The sequence below is a fragment of the Trachypithecus francoisi genome, unplaced genomic scaffold (assembly GCF_009764315.1).
Source record: "Trachypithecus francoisi isolate TF-2019V2 unplaced genomic scaffold, Tfra_2.0 Lachesis_group13, whole genome shotgun sequence".
In the NCBI taxonomy this organism is placed as follows: domain Eukaryota; kingdom Metazoa; phylum Chordata; class Mammalia; order Primates; family Cercopithecidae; genus Trachypithecus; species Trachypithecus francoisi.
Genome location: NW_022681458.1, coordinates 18,764,824 through 18,782,594, shown reverse-complemented (window position 1 = coordinate 18,782,594; position 17,771 = coordinate 18,764,824). Strand labels below are relative to the sequence as shown.

At 38.1% G+C, this 17,771-nt stretch overlaps 1 protein-coding gene across 1 annotated transcript in view; it reads right to left on the bottom strand.

Annotated features, from left to right (window-relative positions):
- Nucleotides 1–767: 767 nt before the first annotated feature.
- PAX3 (paired box 3) overlaps nt 768–17,771 on the bottom strand; it is a 101,063-nt gene continuing 84,059 nt past the window's right edge. Inside the window, exons 8-9 of the mRNA XM_033230071.1 lie at nt 2,826–3,072; nt 768–2,321 (exon numbers count right to left, since the gene is read on the bottom strand). Of these exons, the coding sequence (XP_033085962.1) occupies nt 2,287–2,321; nt 2,826–3,072 (282 nt within the window). The 3' untranslated portion in view covers nt 768–2,286. The remainder of the gene's footprint in view (nt 2,322–2,825; nt 3,073–17,771) is intronic.

Below are 17,771 nucleotides of genomic sequence, written 5' to 3'. Positions count from 1 at the left end.
TCAGTTTTTTCATGTGTACGAGAGAAATGGTAATGACATCACTTGCTGCATGTGACATGTGGAGAGCAGTAAATAAGTTAATACAAGTAAGAGCTTCAAAAGGTATTATGATTATTCCTTCTAAAATAACAGTCCTCACACTTTATTGAAACTGTGCATTTACTCCTCTGCCTTCTCTACCAGGCTGCAAGCACTGCTATAACACAAGTGCCAATCACCATGCCTGGCACATTTGGACTCTCATTAAATACATTCAGGAAGAAGGGAGGGAGGGAGAGAAGAAAGGATCAGGAGAGGAAGGGAAGGAGAAGTAAGAAAGGAAGAATGAATGAAGTAGGCAGTAATATCTTTCATGTAGAATAAAGTAGGCTGCTAAAATGAAATAAAATATGGGAGTTTTAAATACAAATTTCAGCGGAGATGACTTAGAGATGAAGATGGAGCCTGGTACTCCAGGGAAAACATATCTGTAAGTGACAGTAAAGGCGCTGGATAACTCTGAGAGAACCAAAGGAAGATGAAGGAAGCTAAACTGAAGGGTTTTTCTAGATGCTACACTGATAAAAACATAAACTTCAATCCTTAAAAGTGTGTTCAACAAGCTTCTTCAAGAGAATACAACTGTGGGTTGTGTAACCTTATTTGTCTACAGTATATGCTCATAGAAAGGTTCCACTAGAAGCGAAGTACATGTATATTGGGCTCCCCATTGCCAGGTTTTCATTTATACTACATTCACCAGTTCCCCCAAAAAAGCAGTAGTGGGCAAGTTTTCATAACTGTTTATTCATTATAAATAGTAAATATTTACTGCACTTTTTACATGAAAGACATTTTTACAACACATTGTTGTTGGTTGAGGCTGCAACACAAAGATAGTACTTCTCTTGTTCCATCACCCTCTAAGACCAATGCATGAACTAAACTCGGTACTATGTCTAGTCTCACTAACTCGCTACATCATAGTTCTTAACTCTAAAAGGAATGTATTTGTGCCTACCTCATTCATGGTTCCAAGAATAGAAAGAAATAAATAACACTGCCTTCCACCTTCTTGTTTCTCTCAACAATTCAAAAAACAAATTTATTGACATTCTAAAATGTCACCACACAAACGTATGTAAACCTCAGTTCCTATCATCTTTTAATATTGGATATCAATGTATAATTTAAAAGTACATGAGAGCCATGTGAACATTTCTGTTCTTGCCCTGCCTTTCATAGAAAAGAGAAGAATGTAAACGTAATCGGTTTAAAAGCATAATTATCTGATCTGGTCTCTAATCAAAGGAGCAACACAGGTGTTGGTTGTCCAGCAAATGGCAAACATCACTGCACTCTATAACTACGAATTATGGGCTGTGAAAATAAAAGCACCTGCAAAAATATAGTTCTGATTTTGTTTATATCGCCTTGGGCATTGCCAAAGCATCCATGAGGTACACAGTATTGCACACTGATAAGCAGATATGTGAATGCATGTCACTTTCTCTCCACCGTGCCCTTCCTCCAACCCAGGTGGGCTACCAAATAAATGTGAACTGGAAAAATGTCACACACCTCTCCCCACACCGGAAAAGGAAACAAATCCTTCTTCTTGGTAGCCCATATCCTGTTAGCAAGACGTATCCGGGACATTTATTGACAACTAGATTACAAATGAGGATACAGTAACAAATAATTTATTTAGGAGGTCCTTTACAGCTAGTCTAGCTTTCTAAAAAATGGTGGCTTTTTTTTTACATCAATTTCCAGTGTGTAAGAGTCAATGATTCCTCCATTCTTGCTTTATGAAGTGAACAGTTTTAAAGTTGTACAAGTATCAGCATCGAACATCAACATGTTAAGCTTTAGAGTATTCTATTATATTTTAGAATAGCCTGCTTGCCCAAACCAGTCCAGGTAAATCTCAATACACACACACGCACACACACACATGTGCACACACACAAGCAAATGGAATGTTCTAGCTCCTCCATGATCAGCACTAAAGAACTGGGATATTTTGATATGTAACCATGTGAAACCATTGCCTTAAAATGTTGCATTTGTCCTTTATTGCTCCAGGTCTTCTTCTTCTCCACTGCTTTTGTCAAACATGTTCAAAAGAATTTGAAACCAACTATTGGAGGAAGAAAATCAATTGCTCTCCTTTGTCTCCTATTGGGACTCCCCCGCCCCAAACAAAAGGGTAATTTTTTTTGTTTGTTTTCTGAGCAGATTCTTCACGTCTAGACTGCGAAGACCAGAAACAGGGCCAGTTTTAGCTCCAAGTGGACAGTTCACTTATGCGATATCTGGCTTGAGATAATGAAAGGCACCTGTAAGGAAACACACGCAGCTTCTTAGGTCATGCTGGGACAATTCACAGTCAGGGGCAAGATCAGCTACAGGCTGACAATGTCATATTTAATACTGTGGTATCAAAGGCTTGAGACTAATATTTTTATTCCTGAGACAAGTTTGACACAACTCTGTGTCCCTGGGATTATCCCCCATATGATCCTGGAGCTGACCTCATTAAGAACATGTGTTTCTAATGTCAGGGATTATTTCATTTTGGCCAACCCTTACGTTTTACCTAGTGGCAATCAGGTTTCATGTCTCAACAATTAATAATCGCAAGATGTTGTTGACATCAGTTAAGAAAAATAATTACACAAGGAAGCCCTTGCTGGAACAGTCAGCTGGTTTTGCAAAAAAAAAAAAAAAAATCGATACCGGCATGTAAGGCTTAATCATGCCTCTAATTGACCTTTCTTAAGCAAGAGTTGAGTTTATCTCCCTTCCAGGAGTCACTGCCCCCTAAAAAGTCCAAGGCTTACTTTGTCCATATTGCCCATATTGGTAGCCTGTGACAGGGTCCATACTGTAGCCTGTGGTGCTATAGGTGGGTGGACAGTAGGACTGAGATGTTGGCAGACTGTCCAAGCTCTTCATATGGTCTAGTCTCTGACTGCAGCTGGCCGACACCGTGGTGGTAGGTTCCAGACCCCCGGTGAGAGGGGAGAGCGCGTAATCAGTCTGGGGCTGATGAGGTACCCCACCATGGTTGGTCAGGAGTCCCATTACCTAAAAAAACAGCCAGATTGGGAAGAAGTTAAAATGCAGAGAGAACCAGATTGCAGCCTACAGCTGAAAGAATAACTTGACGGTTCCGTTTTTATTTCTTTAGAAATCTGTGAAAGAGCTGTCCTGGAGACTATGACCCCAATTCTAAGTGGCAGAGATATTACATCATGCCCGACAATAACATCTGACTGCAGTTTCAGAAGAAGGAAAGGAGGAGGGAGAAGAAGGGAGAAGGGGGGAAAAGGAAAAGAAGGAAGGAGAAGAGGAAAGCGAGAAATTACACCATGTCTCCAGTGATAAAGTCAGACTGGAATTTCAAAGAAGGGAAAAGAAGGATGAAAAAGGGAGAAATTGTATCTGTTCATACAGAAAAATGTCTATTCATACATTATATCTGGAAGTTTCACATGTGGTTTTTAAACAGTCATTTGCTTATATTTTTAAACGATAAATTAATCCAAATCAAGTTATTTTTCATGTACTTTGAGATCTCTGTGCCTTTTTTTTAAAAATAGTGTTCCCTCTCAAGAAAGCCCCTTTCCTTATCTTGGCCATCCTTTGGTAATTAGAAATATTTACTCCCCTCCTGATGGTCCCTGGTACTTTACTTACCCCTTCCACTGTATATTCATTAGTTCAGTCACCTGCTTTGACTGGTGAGAGCTTTGAGAGGAGCAACCTACTCATCTTTATATCCCAGCACCTAAAGCAGTGAGTGCTTGACACATATTAAGTGCAGAATGAATGAAATGTAAATGATTCTCCAAGTAAAAGCCTCCATTACCTACTATTTTATTTCTTCTCTAAAACACCATTTCATATATATACAGTGTTAAAAAGAAAGACAAGCCTGAAATGCAAACATGTTCTTTAAAAGTTCAGTTTTGTAAATAACCTGGAGAGTAAGACAACTTGGAAAAAAAATATCCTGTGAAAGAAAAACTTTCAGATCAACATGGTGAAGTGTTTCACAAACTCACGATCCCTGACCCTTACAGCACCTCGTGGTGAAAGTAAGTGGATAATTAATTTTGCAGCTGGAAAACTGCCACACGAGAGAGGAAGTGATTTTTCTAAACTGTGTACCCTTCTGTGGCAGCGTTCAAAAGCAATTGCAAAAGAAATCTAACACCAGGTGAAGAGCCCTCCTAAGACACATCTACTTACAAAGTATTTAAATGCAGTATCCAACAATTCCACAACATTTCCACAACAGTCCTGTCTTATTTTTGGAAGTTTGAAGCCTATAGAGACTAAAGTGTGCAAATAAGAGAAAGAGGAGAGGGCAGAAATGACAACCAAGCCCTTACTATAAGCCCTCCTGCTAACTGCAAAATAGCTCTCATAATTCAGGCAATAGAACCCTGGATCTAGGAGTTCCAGCAAGGCAGGAATCTGAGAGGCAGGTCGGGCACCCGGCAGGTCTAGTTTTGCTTCCCAGAAAGCATGTCAAGTCAGATTCCAAAAACAAGGATCCCATAATTTCCTTTGAGAAGGGTTTGCGTAATCCTTGTGATTAAGCCAAATCTTGAACTAAAGCTCTGAACTGATCCATCTTCAGTTAGCCCTAAAAGACAGAGAAAAAGAGATCCACCTTCTGTGGGTTATCAGTTATCCACTCTTCCTCCATTTGAAAAGATCATTTGGATGGATGTCCCTGCCTTCCCCAGAAATCCTGTTTTTCATTTTGCTGTCTCTCTTTCATTTGAGTTATTGTCTATGCACACACATGGGACGGTGGGCCCGTGTGGGCAAAGCAACACAGTAATGCCCACATTTTGAAAGACATCCCAGGAATCTAAAATTTTTTGAGATATGTGGTAAAACATCTTTCTTTTTACAATTTTTTAAAATGTTATATTCTTAAAAAAAAAAAAAACATCATTTGTAGCAGAACTTAGTTTTGTTTTAATGGGGATTTGGAGAAAGTGAAAGTCAAAAAATAAAGTAAGCATCAATAGGACTGACAATTCCAGGAAGATGGAAAATCACTAGAATGTGGGCTCTTTTAGGGCCCTAGCCAGCATGGTTTATAGCAAGTTAATTTCTTCATTTCTCTATTTTAAAAAACTTGAACATAACTAAGAATGGATTTAAATTAGTTCCTGGATATGTTTTTCATCTACGTGGGTTCTTTTTGTGTTTCTTTGAACTTTACAGATGATTTCACAGGGTATACCTGGAAAATTCATGAATTTCAATTGATATACTAATTTATTAATTATGAAAATTCAGCCCAAATTAGACATCTCTTTTAGAAGGAAAGATTCTTTAAGTTAGAGCTTGTTTGGTGCCAGTCACACTCCTTTCAAATCAGGAGTACATTTTTGTGTGAGATCCTGACGGGTGAGATTGGACATGAACACAAAAACATTTTAAAATGTGATTTTTTTTAACGAAAGGGAATACATCGCACAGGCCAAATATTTTACCAGGAATAAGTTGTGTTAAGGAAAATTCAAAAACTTAGAAAAAGCAATTTTGTAGCTATATTAGTTCAGAGAGGAAAGATATCCAGTGGCACTAAATAAAAGGAAAATAAAGTTTAAATTAATAGTGTCCTTCATGAAGATGCTTACTTGAAATTCAGTCAATGGTATGTTGCTTTCAGGGAGAAATGGAATGCTCTATCTACAGTTATACTTGATGAGCTCAGAGCAGAATTTTATTCAAAACATGCACACTTTCCCATGAGCTATATGTACATTTTTGTGATAAACTTTTTAAAAAATCCCCTGCCATACATTTTTTGTTTGCATAACTTTGAAGGCAGCAATAACTAATTATAGGGGGCGGGGGAACCCAAGAAAGTCCTGAAAGAGAAGAAACAAGTCCTTCCTATAAGCAAAAATCAGCTTATGATGTTGTTCATGAAGCAGCTTTTGGCAGTCACTGCATTAGAAAATTCCTTAGGACAGGATTTAACTCTAAGACCTTGAAGTATATCTATTGAAGGATGGAGAAGATACCCTGTCTGCAGGGCCATATTAGGGCAATAGAAAGATAGTTCTTCAAAGATTCCAGGGCTGAGTAGCTTTAAGACATCCCGAAACATGATTCAAATAGGAAGGACACCTACAGGGTCTTCCTGTGTGTCACTATTGTCACACACAGGAAGCTAGTGAGGGCATCTCCTTTAGCCACAGCACTCGCACAGCAAACCAATACTTGCAGGGGCTGATGTGAGGGCACAGAGGGGACCAGAGACCAGTTATCTTTTGTTCCTTTGACTTCCCTGATAGACAGACATTCACAAGTTCTTATTTCCACTGTGATGGTCACCTATTATAATCATAATCTCAAGAATCTTACAAGGATGGGGAATACCGCACTAACATTTTCCTACATTTGGCCTGAAACTGAGATTAATAAATAACTATAATGTGATTTATTTCAATATTTCACACTGAGAAAACTTGAGAAATATACACCATTTTACAAACCTACTGTTTTACATTTTTTTAAATTATGTGTTGGCAGGGAAGTGAGGACATCAATAGAAAATGCATTACTCTCCCCTCACATAATTTAAAACCTCAAATCTCTGTAGAAGGTTCCGTTACACTTTCATGTACGTTTCTTTAAAAGCTACTTTGTGTTTCACGTGGTTCAAGGGAAGCTATGGAAATTTCTTTCTATGCACAAACAAGTTGGTAAATGAACTTCTTAGAACTTATCCAATATGGTTATGGAATGCCTTCCAGTCACATTTTCTTTTTAAGAATAATGTCAGAATTTCTTTTATGTATGCTTTTCCTAAAAATTCCTTCGAATTTGTAATTCAAAGCCTAAAAGAAAACCTTCATTTGTTGTAAAGTGGATTTTTTTGCCCTCCCCTTAAACCATTAGTAAGCTATTTCTCCTACAGGGCTGGCATTTTGTACCTGATTTTTTTGTGGTTGTTTTAATTTAGGGTATTAGAGAAGCTCGATTGCCTGGTTTTGACAAACAATTTCAAAGAAAAAGAAACAAATTCAAGACTACTCAGTTCTGTCTCCTGAACACTGATCACACTCATTGAATGCCAGGTACATTCAGGAGACGCAATGACCAGAAAGAGTTTTTCTTTCATAAAGATCTCTGTTCCGTCTCACTAGAAAAGGAAGTAAGGAGAACTCTTTCTTTTTACTTTTAGTTGTGAACCATCTAAAAACAAAATCTATTAAGCAGATTTCTAAATTGTTACCTCCAAAATGTGTCCCACATACTGTTCCTAAACTGTTTTTTGAACAACCTTTAAAAACAAATTCAAAGCTTCCGAATTTATGTCTACATTTCTTCTACCAGCTCCTCCATCTTTTGCATTATTAGAGAGACATTTTCTGAAGATCTCTTTAAACTCATTCTCAAGTTTCAGAATTCCAAATAGGTTGTTTATATCTTGATTGGAAGATTATATGGTTCAGGAAAAACTAAGTCTTTACAATTGCTCCATGCCATATTCCTCTTGAATTAATTTTCCTATTGTAAGATTAAATAAAAGAGATAAAAACTGTGGGCCAAATTAAGATTTACCTTTAAAACTATGTCTGGAAAATATTTGTCTTGGCACAAGCATTATGGTTTTCCCATCCGTTGAAAGTGCCTGAAGCTTATCAGAAATCTAAAATGATTTAGTAAATTATGGTGTACATCCAGGCGCTTCTTTTTTCTTTAGTAGGAATTCTTGGTTCACGTCTTTATTTTCTTTCTTGTTCTTAAGAAATCAGATGCTCTGATTTAACATTTAACATACACATTTAGTTTGGTTTTTTTTTTTTAAATGTTGTGAATTACAGCTTTGTATGACATAGAGTTTTTTCAGCCTTCCATCCTTTCCTCCAAAAATCTACTGACTATATTTTTTATTTAGATATAATTTATTTTCAGAACCAAACAAAAATGTTCAAATATTTATCCAATTTTTTTTTTGTTTTACCAATACGGGTGTTACTGGAGTCATCTAATGGTTACATTTCAGTAACGGTATCTTTGAGGTTAAAAACCTAAATTTAAAGAGCAGAGACCTTCCTGAAAATGTTGTCCTCAGATTCAAATGCCTTAGGAATTATCCTGCAGTTGATTAGCATGTAAATAATTAGATTTTGGGTCCTGTCTGTTTGAAAGCTGCAAGAGGGAAGTTGCCTGAAGGCAGAAGTTTCTCTTAAGGTTTGTGTGGTGACCTTCTCACCCATCCTGAGAGTTAGGGAAAGGCCAAGACTGACCTTTACCTAACCAGATAGAAAACCTGTGCATGTAAAATGCCTAGCTAAGTATGTCTTTATCTGTTTTATTTTAATCCTTAGCCTACATTTTACAAGTAGCTGTGCTTAGTGCATGATGAAAAAGTATGAGTGCCAGACAAGTGTGCTTCATATGCAGCATACATTTCCAAGTTTTCGTTGTAAAGAGTACAGTAAGTATTGTCTCAGTTAAACTCTAAGGGATTATGTATGTTTCATCTCCAGCCCTGTGACCAATCACAGAAATAGCTTACTTTTTATCAATTATTTTGAATACCTATTGCTCAATAGAGCTAAGCATTAAATTTAATAGCAATATTTTTTAGGGACTGATGACTAAAATATAAATCTAGACAGAGAATTAGCACAGAAATGAGTTGCATAACCATAGATACTTGTTCTTAACTAGGCAGATGTTCTTCTAATTTAACATTTTATATGCACATTTAGTTGTTTTATAAAAAACCATTGTGAATTATGATTTTGTATGATATAAAGGGTTTTTCAGTCTTCTAGTCTTCCCTCTAAAGTGTATATATATATAACTTCTAGTTTACTTCTAGCCAGTGATGAATAACCATATCATGTCCATCTATTATCAATAAAGCCCAGTAAGAAAAAGTTCATTCCACCTAAATGAAAAAGCATGCCAGTTAATACCACTGGTATTTGACTATGTTAGACCCACCATGGGCATAATAAAATTCTCATATGTTTTAATTCATTTACGCATGCCTGCATTTAATATGCTTTGTGACCATGTCTACAATTAATATGATTTATGGGAAAAGAACATGTGCAATATCGGGGGAGTATAGCAAATACTTTTTTCTTCTATGAATGAAAAATATAACAAAACGGCTCAAGGAAAATTGTTGGCCCTTAGCATATTAAGAGGGACTGACGGAGCCCTGAGTAAACTTGGGAGAGTTAATGATATCCTCTTATCTGACCCTGACACATTTGCAACATGTAATTTACAGAAGCTCTGTCCAGGGAATCTTGACAAATGCTCCTGAGGATGTCAGGGCAATGTTCCATTCTAATGTAAAACAGATGTGGGTCAGATACCCTCATTCATCACTTAACACAGGGAGCCTCAAACTCTTTCTGGGAGGAATGACATTACCTGCTGTTAACTCTTCTCATTTCAGGAAATTTCTCACAACCACAGTAGCCCTCTAAAGCGTGTGTGCTCAAACCTATCACCATTTCAAAATCCAGTCTGAGAACATGACTGTGGAAAATCAAACGTGTATCTTGGTTTCATTTCATGACTACTCTAGGATACTTTTGCTAAATATTAATTGACCCTTTGAGACTTGGGATTCTAAATATAGAAAGAGAAAAGCTCTATGTTTGGGCATCTCACAATACTTCAGTGATATGGCATTCAAAATTTTCTCTCTAATTGCCTGTAAACCAAACTTCCATGTAAGGAAATGCAGAGCTGATTCACCATAATAACCATTCATAAATGCAAATCTTGCTGACCTTTAACTTCACAGTCCCATTTGAGACTCACAGATCAGTTATAATAAACTAGAAACACTGCCTTTTAGCAAAAAGAGCTTTAACTCTGCCTCTCCCAAGCAGAGGAATGTTGGTCTATATATGCTATATTCCCATTTCCCTAAAAGTTTTCCCTCCACCTACCACTCTAACAACATGTAGGGCAGACATTCTGATCTGCTAAAAGAAGAAAATGGTTGTCCAGCTCAACAAAGAAATGTCTTCTTTCTTCCAAACTATGTATGATGTAAGCAAATATTTCTGTGGCTGCCCAAAGTCAATAGCATAATATTCCATCTATGAAATGTCTGAAGACTACAGAAAAGAAACTTCCCTACCCTTCTCTTCATGTGAAGGAAGGTACATCCTTAAGATAAAGAAAATAACTAACTGAAAATACCTGGTGATACTGATTTACCTGTGATACTGATGAGTAGATGTCAGGAAACAAATTTCTGTTAATCATGGGGAAATGGAGAACAGGCTTGCAAAAGTCTAAGAATGAGCATACTCTTTAGAAAACACTTTCTGGTCTGTTTCATAGGCTCTGTGGTAAGGCAGAATAAGCACTCATTTAAAATTCATGGAATTTGGCCAGATGTGGTGGCTCATGCCTGTAATCTCAGCACTTTGGGAGGCTGAGGCCAGAGGATTGCTTGAGCCCGGGAGTTCAAGACCAATGTAGTCAATACAGCAAAACTCTGTCTCTACAAAAAAAAAAAAAAAGAGAAAAAATCAGCTGGGTGTGGTGGCATGCACCTGTAGTCCCAGCTACTGGGGGGCTAAGGTAAGAGAATCACCTGAGCCCAGGAAGTCAAGGCTGCAATGAGCTGTGTTTGCACCACTGTACTCCAGCCTGGGTGACAGAGTGACACTCTATCTCAAAAAAGTATTAAATTTAATCAAATTAATGGAATTTGTACCAACTCTACAAATGTGAGACAACATCTGAGAACACAGTCTTCCAAAAGCTAGAAACTACTACACCATTAAGCTAAAATTGTATTTACCTTAATTCTCTCCCATACCTAACTCCAGGGATGCTGAACCAATAATGATGCTGTGCTCTCTTTTCTACCTTACGATTTGTACTTATGGTCATAATCTGGGCAGTGGTTATGTCTCCTACTGCACATGCAGTTTGGTGTAGACTGGTGACATACAGAACCTACTTCCATCTACAGAAACTAATTCTGCTCCTGCAGATCCTAGCAAAATAAAATCTTTGTAATCTAGTGATTTTTAAAAATGCTCGCAAAATCACTTAGATTGCCTCTTATGTTCCAAAACCTTTTTTTTTTTTTTTTTTTTTTTTTTGGAGATGGAGTCTCTTTCTGTCGCCCAGGCTGGAATGCAGTGGCACCATCTCGGCTCACTGCAAGCTCCGCCTCCTGGGTTCACACCATTCTCCTGCCTCAGCCTCCCAAGTAGCTGGGACTACAAGCGCCTGCCACCACGCCCGGCTAATTTTTTGTATTTTCAGTAGAGACGGGGTTTCACCGTGTTAGCCAGGATGGTCTCGATCTCCTGACCTCGTGATCCACCTGCCTCCCAAAGTGCTGGCATTACAAGCGTGAGCTACCGCACCCAGCCGTTCCAAAACCTTTTGACGGTACATGATGTTTTAGCTACCCTTATCCTTGGCTGGTGAGAGAGAAGCATCACTGCATATCAGATTCCCCTGCTTTTGAGGCAAGTATCATGCTTCTAATTTACCCATTATCTATTGTTATAGAAGATGGACTGTATATTTTCAAAAATACATTCATGTCAATATTATATTTCAATAAGTCAAAACTAGAATACAAAAAGAAAAACAACAGGACGACCCTCTCCCCTTCCTGCTCCTAGCCCCATGGAATGAAGGATGGTTGACTTTAGTTTTCATTATAGTGGGTTCTCATGTTATTGTAATCTGAATTTCTCAAATAAATTGATATTAGTACATTATATTTCTGGAGACTATTTATCCAGCCACCTTAGAGTTACTGCATTCTGAGTGGACATCAATATGAATCCTTAGATCTTTGAAATGTCTAAGTGGAATACTTGAAAATACCCCAGTTTACCAACATATCGCCTTTCCTTTGATGTCACTCAGTTTCCATGTTTGCTTTACTTTTCATGGACAAGCAAAAGGATATCTTCTGTCAGAGATTCACATAATTTTTTCTTCTGACTCTGTCACCCAGGCTGAGTGCAATGGTGCAATCGTGGCTCACTGCAGTCTCACCCTCCCGGGCTTAAGCTGTCCTCTCACCTTAGCCTCCTGAGTAGTTGGGACCACAGGTGCAGGCCACCATTCCAAGCTAATTTTTGTATCTTTTGTAGAGACGAGGTCTCACTATGTTGCCTAGGCTGGTCTCAAACTCCTAGACACAAGCGATCCCACCTTAGCCTGCCAAAGTCCTGAGATTACAGGTGTGAGCCACCACACTTGGCCATACATGGTGTTTTTAAGTCAACAATAATGAAGCCCTGTTGCAACAGCATTAGTACTTTATCAAAAAGCACTTAATGTTCCTCAGCCTAAGTCTACAAGACAATTATTTTTAGTATCGTCTAAGTTGAACAAGAAGGTACAGCAGAAGCTGAGATAGTTTAAACAGTTTATATGAAAATGTGCAGCTAGTAAGTGACTGATAAGTTTGAACTCTATTGGGGCTGTCTTTAAATTAATGAGTTATACCTACACTGCAATCAATTCACTAGATAGGAATTCTTTCTTTTCCTTTACCCCCTTATCTGCCTCATCCTAAATATTATTAGGTAGTTTATAGTCTCTTCTTTAAAATTAGTCTCCCCCTACTCTAAGTTCTTACACAAAGGGCTGACACTGTTTTAAGGTAGAAGACACCATCAGACATTAATTAGAGGAAAACATTCACCTGTGGAAAAAATCAAGAAGCCATTTTAGAAACAAATGAATCAAGAGTTGGGTCTCCGCCTGTATTTTCCATCATTCAGTACATCCCAGGAGATGTTCCTCAAAACTTGATAGTTCGGTATTCAACAAAAGGGCGCCATAATCAGATTAGAATACACTGAATTAAACAAAGTTAAACATGTCTTCATACTGCGAGACTTGTCAGGGCCTTTAGTAGGTTAATGTGCACTCATACACTGAAAGGTAAAGGGATGTAATTTTTGACTTTTACCAAATTTTACCTTCAGAATGCTTTTCTATCACACCACTGTTCTACAGAGCCTGCTTTGGGGAACAAGTCTTTATCATGAGACTCGGTTTGGTTTCAGAGTGTTCAAATAGTATCATTCCTCTAGAAGCTTATAATCAAAGGCAGTGGGGGTATGGATACACTATAATAGAATAGAATCTGGTATGTATTTTAACAAGGTATAAATATAATAATGTGGCATCAATAGAGGCTAAAAAAGAAATTTTGCCTGGAAGAGTCATGGAACGGTTGACATTGAGCTAGAAGCATAGAGCGACACAAATAGAGGATCATCTCTACAGCAGGTATTTTGAAATCTCAGGACAGATTCAAGAGTTTAACTAGTTTTTTTTTTTTTTTAATACAAGCTGCCCAAAATGAGACATCAGTATTTTCATGAGGAAAAAAAAGAAGAGTTACATCTTTAAGTAATGCTTGCTTCTTTCATTAGTTCAGTGCTAAAGGTTACCCGAACAGTCATCTCACAGCTAAGAAATATTCCCTTCAATGTAGACACACTACCCCATGATTCTGCAAAATGCACTCTCCTCAAATGTCTCCCAGTTTGCCATCTGTTCCATTGATCATCAGGGGCAATGCAATCGCTAATCTCAGAAACTCTAGTTTACTGAATTGGAGCTAAATGTCAAGAGCAATTTTTAAATATTATACTATACATTGAAAAATATATGCCTCTGATGAAACCCAGACTGTTTTACAGAGACAGATTCTTTGGAAAAACAAACACACACACACACACACACACACACAAATAGTGTACAACTAATGACTGAATCAAGTCTTCTATGCCTGTAATACAAAGCACACATTCATCCACTAATTGAATAAATATGCAAGTATTCAGATTTCTGAAGATATTGCCATTTTGCAAATGCAATAATAAATTAAAAGCTTTACATTGCATTCCAACCACATATAAAAGGTTGATTCAGGCCATTGGCCCCACATAGTATCTAGCACGGCTGTGTATTGCCGACTACAAAGAGAAACTTTTTATCCTAGTTGCTTTGTTATAGACAAAGCAATAATGCTCATTTTTTTTCTACTCAATAGCTAAAGGAATTCAAATGGGACTAAAAACGAAAACACAAGGTTGTTGCATTTGATTTGCCCAATGTACAGGAGAACATAGCTGACAGAATTTATATTTAAATCAGTTCGGCAGACACAAAAATAATTAATTCAGCAAGGAAGGTTTTCTTGTGGCTCATTCCAGTGATATGATGTAAGATTCAGTCACTGGTTGCTACATTCTCCCTTTCTTTAAAAAGAAGATGTGGGCCAAGTCGTTCTCTCTCTCACAATTCGCCAAATTTAACTAACTCAAGAGGCTACGACTGGAGCTGACATAAACCAGGGCTCTCCTCATACTCTTTAAGTGTAGCAGCCACAGCCTTAGAGAAAAACCGAAAGTACCAGGTCAATTACAGGCTGCATTGATTCAACAAATGGATTAACAGCCATGTTTTAATCCAGGAGCAGAACATCTCGAAAACCTGATATGGCAGAATGGAAACCTTCAAATGGCCAGTGGTTATTCTGGTGTAGCTGAAATGGGCTCGTTTATGATCATAAACATTCTTGAGCCTTCATAAACATGGAGGCTTCTGAAGTCCCGGCAATCAGCTCACAAACTGCTTTAGAAAAGAAACAGAAAGAGGCTCAAGCCTTTGAGAGACTGCCACTTCTGTAAAAAAAAATCTCTCTGCCCCCAACTTTGTTTGACACCTAACAAATTTCTTACACCCAACAAATTTCTTTAATCAAAATCACTCCTTTTTCTTCCACAGATGAATTCCTGGAAAGTGTAAAGGGAAGAAAGCCCCTCCATTGACAAATAGGATGATGGCAGGCTATCTGCTTGTCTGATTCTTCACAATGATAAAGGCAGGTCGAGGGCACAGAATTTGCAACCAGTGTGTGAAATGGACAAAATGAATGGCTTGTCAACAAGACTAGCATCAAGTAGCTTCTGGATGTGCACCCAAAAATGTCCCAAAAAATTATCTGTCTTGAAACAGAAGCTGGCTGTACCGCCAGGGTGAACCTTATTGCTTTGCCCTATACCAACAGCAAAAGAAAAAGGCAAGGAATTACCAAGCCACGGTGGGAAAGATTTTCACAGCAACAAATGAAAACAGAGAAGTACCCACTGCAACAATTTTTAATGACTATATCCCATCCACATAACAGGTCCTTACCCCTTGGATGAGCAAACAACCATCATTTTGCCTTGGCCGCTAAAGAATTTGAGATAATTGTTAGCACTGTGGTCCCAAAAATGACAAGTGAAATCAAAAACAGTCTTGAGTTTTGAGTACACATATTAACACTTAAATGCTTCTTCCTAATAAGTTTCAGGATTAACAAATGTTTGTCAAAAGGAACTGTACTGAGCAATTGAAATCTAATTTGAAATGGAACCATGATAGTCTAATACATATATGCATGAAACGAAGAAGCTTCCTAATATGCGTAGCTGACACCAAATATGCAATTTACATACATTACACACTAATAATCTCAATTTTAATAGTATTCTTTAAAAGCAACTGGATGGGTGGTAAAGGTTTGCTTTTGTAAAATGTGAATAAGAACAAAAAGTTGATCCTGCCATTTTATGCCATTAACCACAGTCTTATTAGTGTAAAGAGCTATCTGCTCTTTCTGGGTCTATTTCAGAGACGGTATCTCATCACCACAAGTCTGTGATGATTCAGCTGGACTTACTATATGAATGGTGGATAAACTGCAGATGAGATCTGCAGACCTCCTCTTTGTTCCTGAGTAGTGCTGAGTGGTGGGCAAACATTCAGGCATTTTCAAGCCCAGTACACAAATCTTTATGAGAATTTTTTCTTTCCTCAGTAGATTATCCATGAAATAGGACAGGTGTACTGGTTATTCAATTACATCTTACCCAAGACCTGAACAAAATTTGAAACGAGGCCTCACAGCATAGTTCTTACCATGGGGATTTATTAATAATAGTTAAAGGTTCTCTAAAACAAAAGTTTTTTGTAATTTAAGCCTATTTTCTTATTTTGTCATTGGTTTCACTCATAAACCAGAAACTAAAATCTGCCCATCTGCTCTAAACATAAAATATGTTCATAATAATCCAGATTTATACCAAATGTATTTGTAAGTATTGCTGAATTGAGAGGAACTCAAAATTTATAGGCTCTGAGGTTGCAAACAGAACTTCCTCTTTTTAGGGAGGAAAATGCTTAAAATGAATGTAGGAAAGGCTCAGAAAGCTTCTTGGATATCAAATGGCTTCATAGGGGAAAAAAAATGTCAGTGATATAAGAGTAAATGAATCAAAACCATATGGATCAAATTTTCCCTAAAATACACAGTTTGAAAAATTAAGGAGGAAAAGTGCTTGGCAAAAATGTGTTTTAGGTTTTACCAAACCCAAAACATTTGAAGAATCATTTGCAATGGTTGATGAACCCTAAATGCAGCCAAGTTGGCCCATTTTGTATACTACAAAACAATAGAAAAACTTCCTAGAAACCGTGTAACCCACTGATACTGTATTTCACTCAGGAAATCTTTAGAAACTGTTACCGAAGAACTGTGGAGTTTGTAGAAGTTGGGTGGGGGTGAGGCATGAAATGATGAAAGTTTGTTAATTTAATTGGTCTTGTTTTGGGGGTTTGGCTATGTGTGTCTTGGGGGTGGGGGAGCAGTGAGTGTAGTATTTCTTGCAAAGAAAAGTTAATTAGAAGAACATGGGCCAAATGTTAATTAGCCTCACATCTTGAGCATATGGTAGTACTTCCTCAGCACTCTGTATTCCAAGGCAGCATTCCTTTTTCTTCCCACATGTGTAGGAAGGTGCTGGTAATGTACTCTCTGGGGATGCAGGGGAAATAAATGGTCTGTTTTACCCCCTGTACTATATTGTCCTCACATCAACAGAACAGAAACTTTCAGAAGGATGGTACTACAGAAGAAAGCCTGTGTTGCAGTGAGTTAAACGCTTTCCTTCCCAGAGGGCATTCTGTCATTCATTACGAGCCCCATCTCCAAGCAGGTTATGCAGTTCAAACAGCAATCCAGAGATGACAGAAAATTTTGAGGTCATTAGCCTGTCTCCACCCTCGCACACATCACTGAGAATCTCGCCTCAAGTTCCCTGACACATCCAGCCTTCAATGGAATGAAAAACCAAGCCCACCATTTGTGAAGCCATTCCACCCTGACTGCAAGAAAATTCAGTCGAATATCCGTGGGGCAGCCCTTGGGAAATTTCTTAGGACATTATGCTTCCTCTGGTGGTGACCAGCCACTAAAATGTGTAATTTGTGTTCATAGAAGAACTAGTAAGAACTGGACAAGACATAGAGTTGGCTCTTAACCCTGCCACTAGCTCACTCCATCAATTAGGTGATTGTGTTGCCTTGGCCTCAGTTTTCCAATAAGTAAAATGAAAATATTCCCCAGATATTGTTGCTGATTCCCTCAGAACAAGAAAACCTTGCCAATGATTAAGTAATGCACAGACCCTTTCAGCAACTTGAGGAGGAATAACATCAGAGTTTCTAAAGGTTGCTATTGGTATTCTGAGATTTAGGCTGTCACAAATACAGATCAGTCCATTGTCAAGCTCTGACCATCTGGACAGGTGTGACCTCCCTGAGACACTGTTTCACGCCAGCCCCTCATGAAGCTGAGACCTTCTCTGAGGAATGCACTGAGGGCATCTATGATGTGCCATTTGGCAAATGGCTCTACTTCCCAGCCTTTGCTCGGGAGA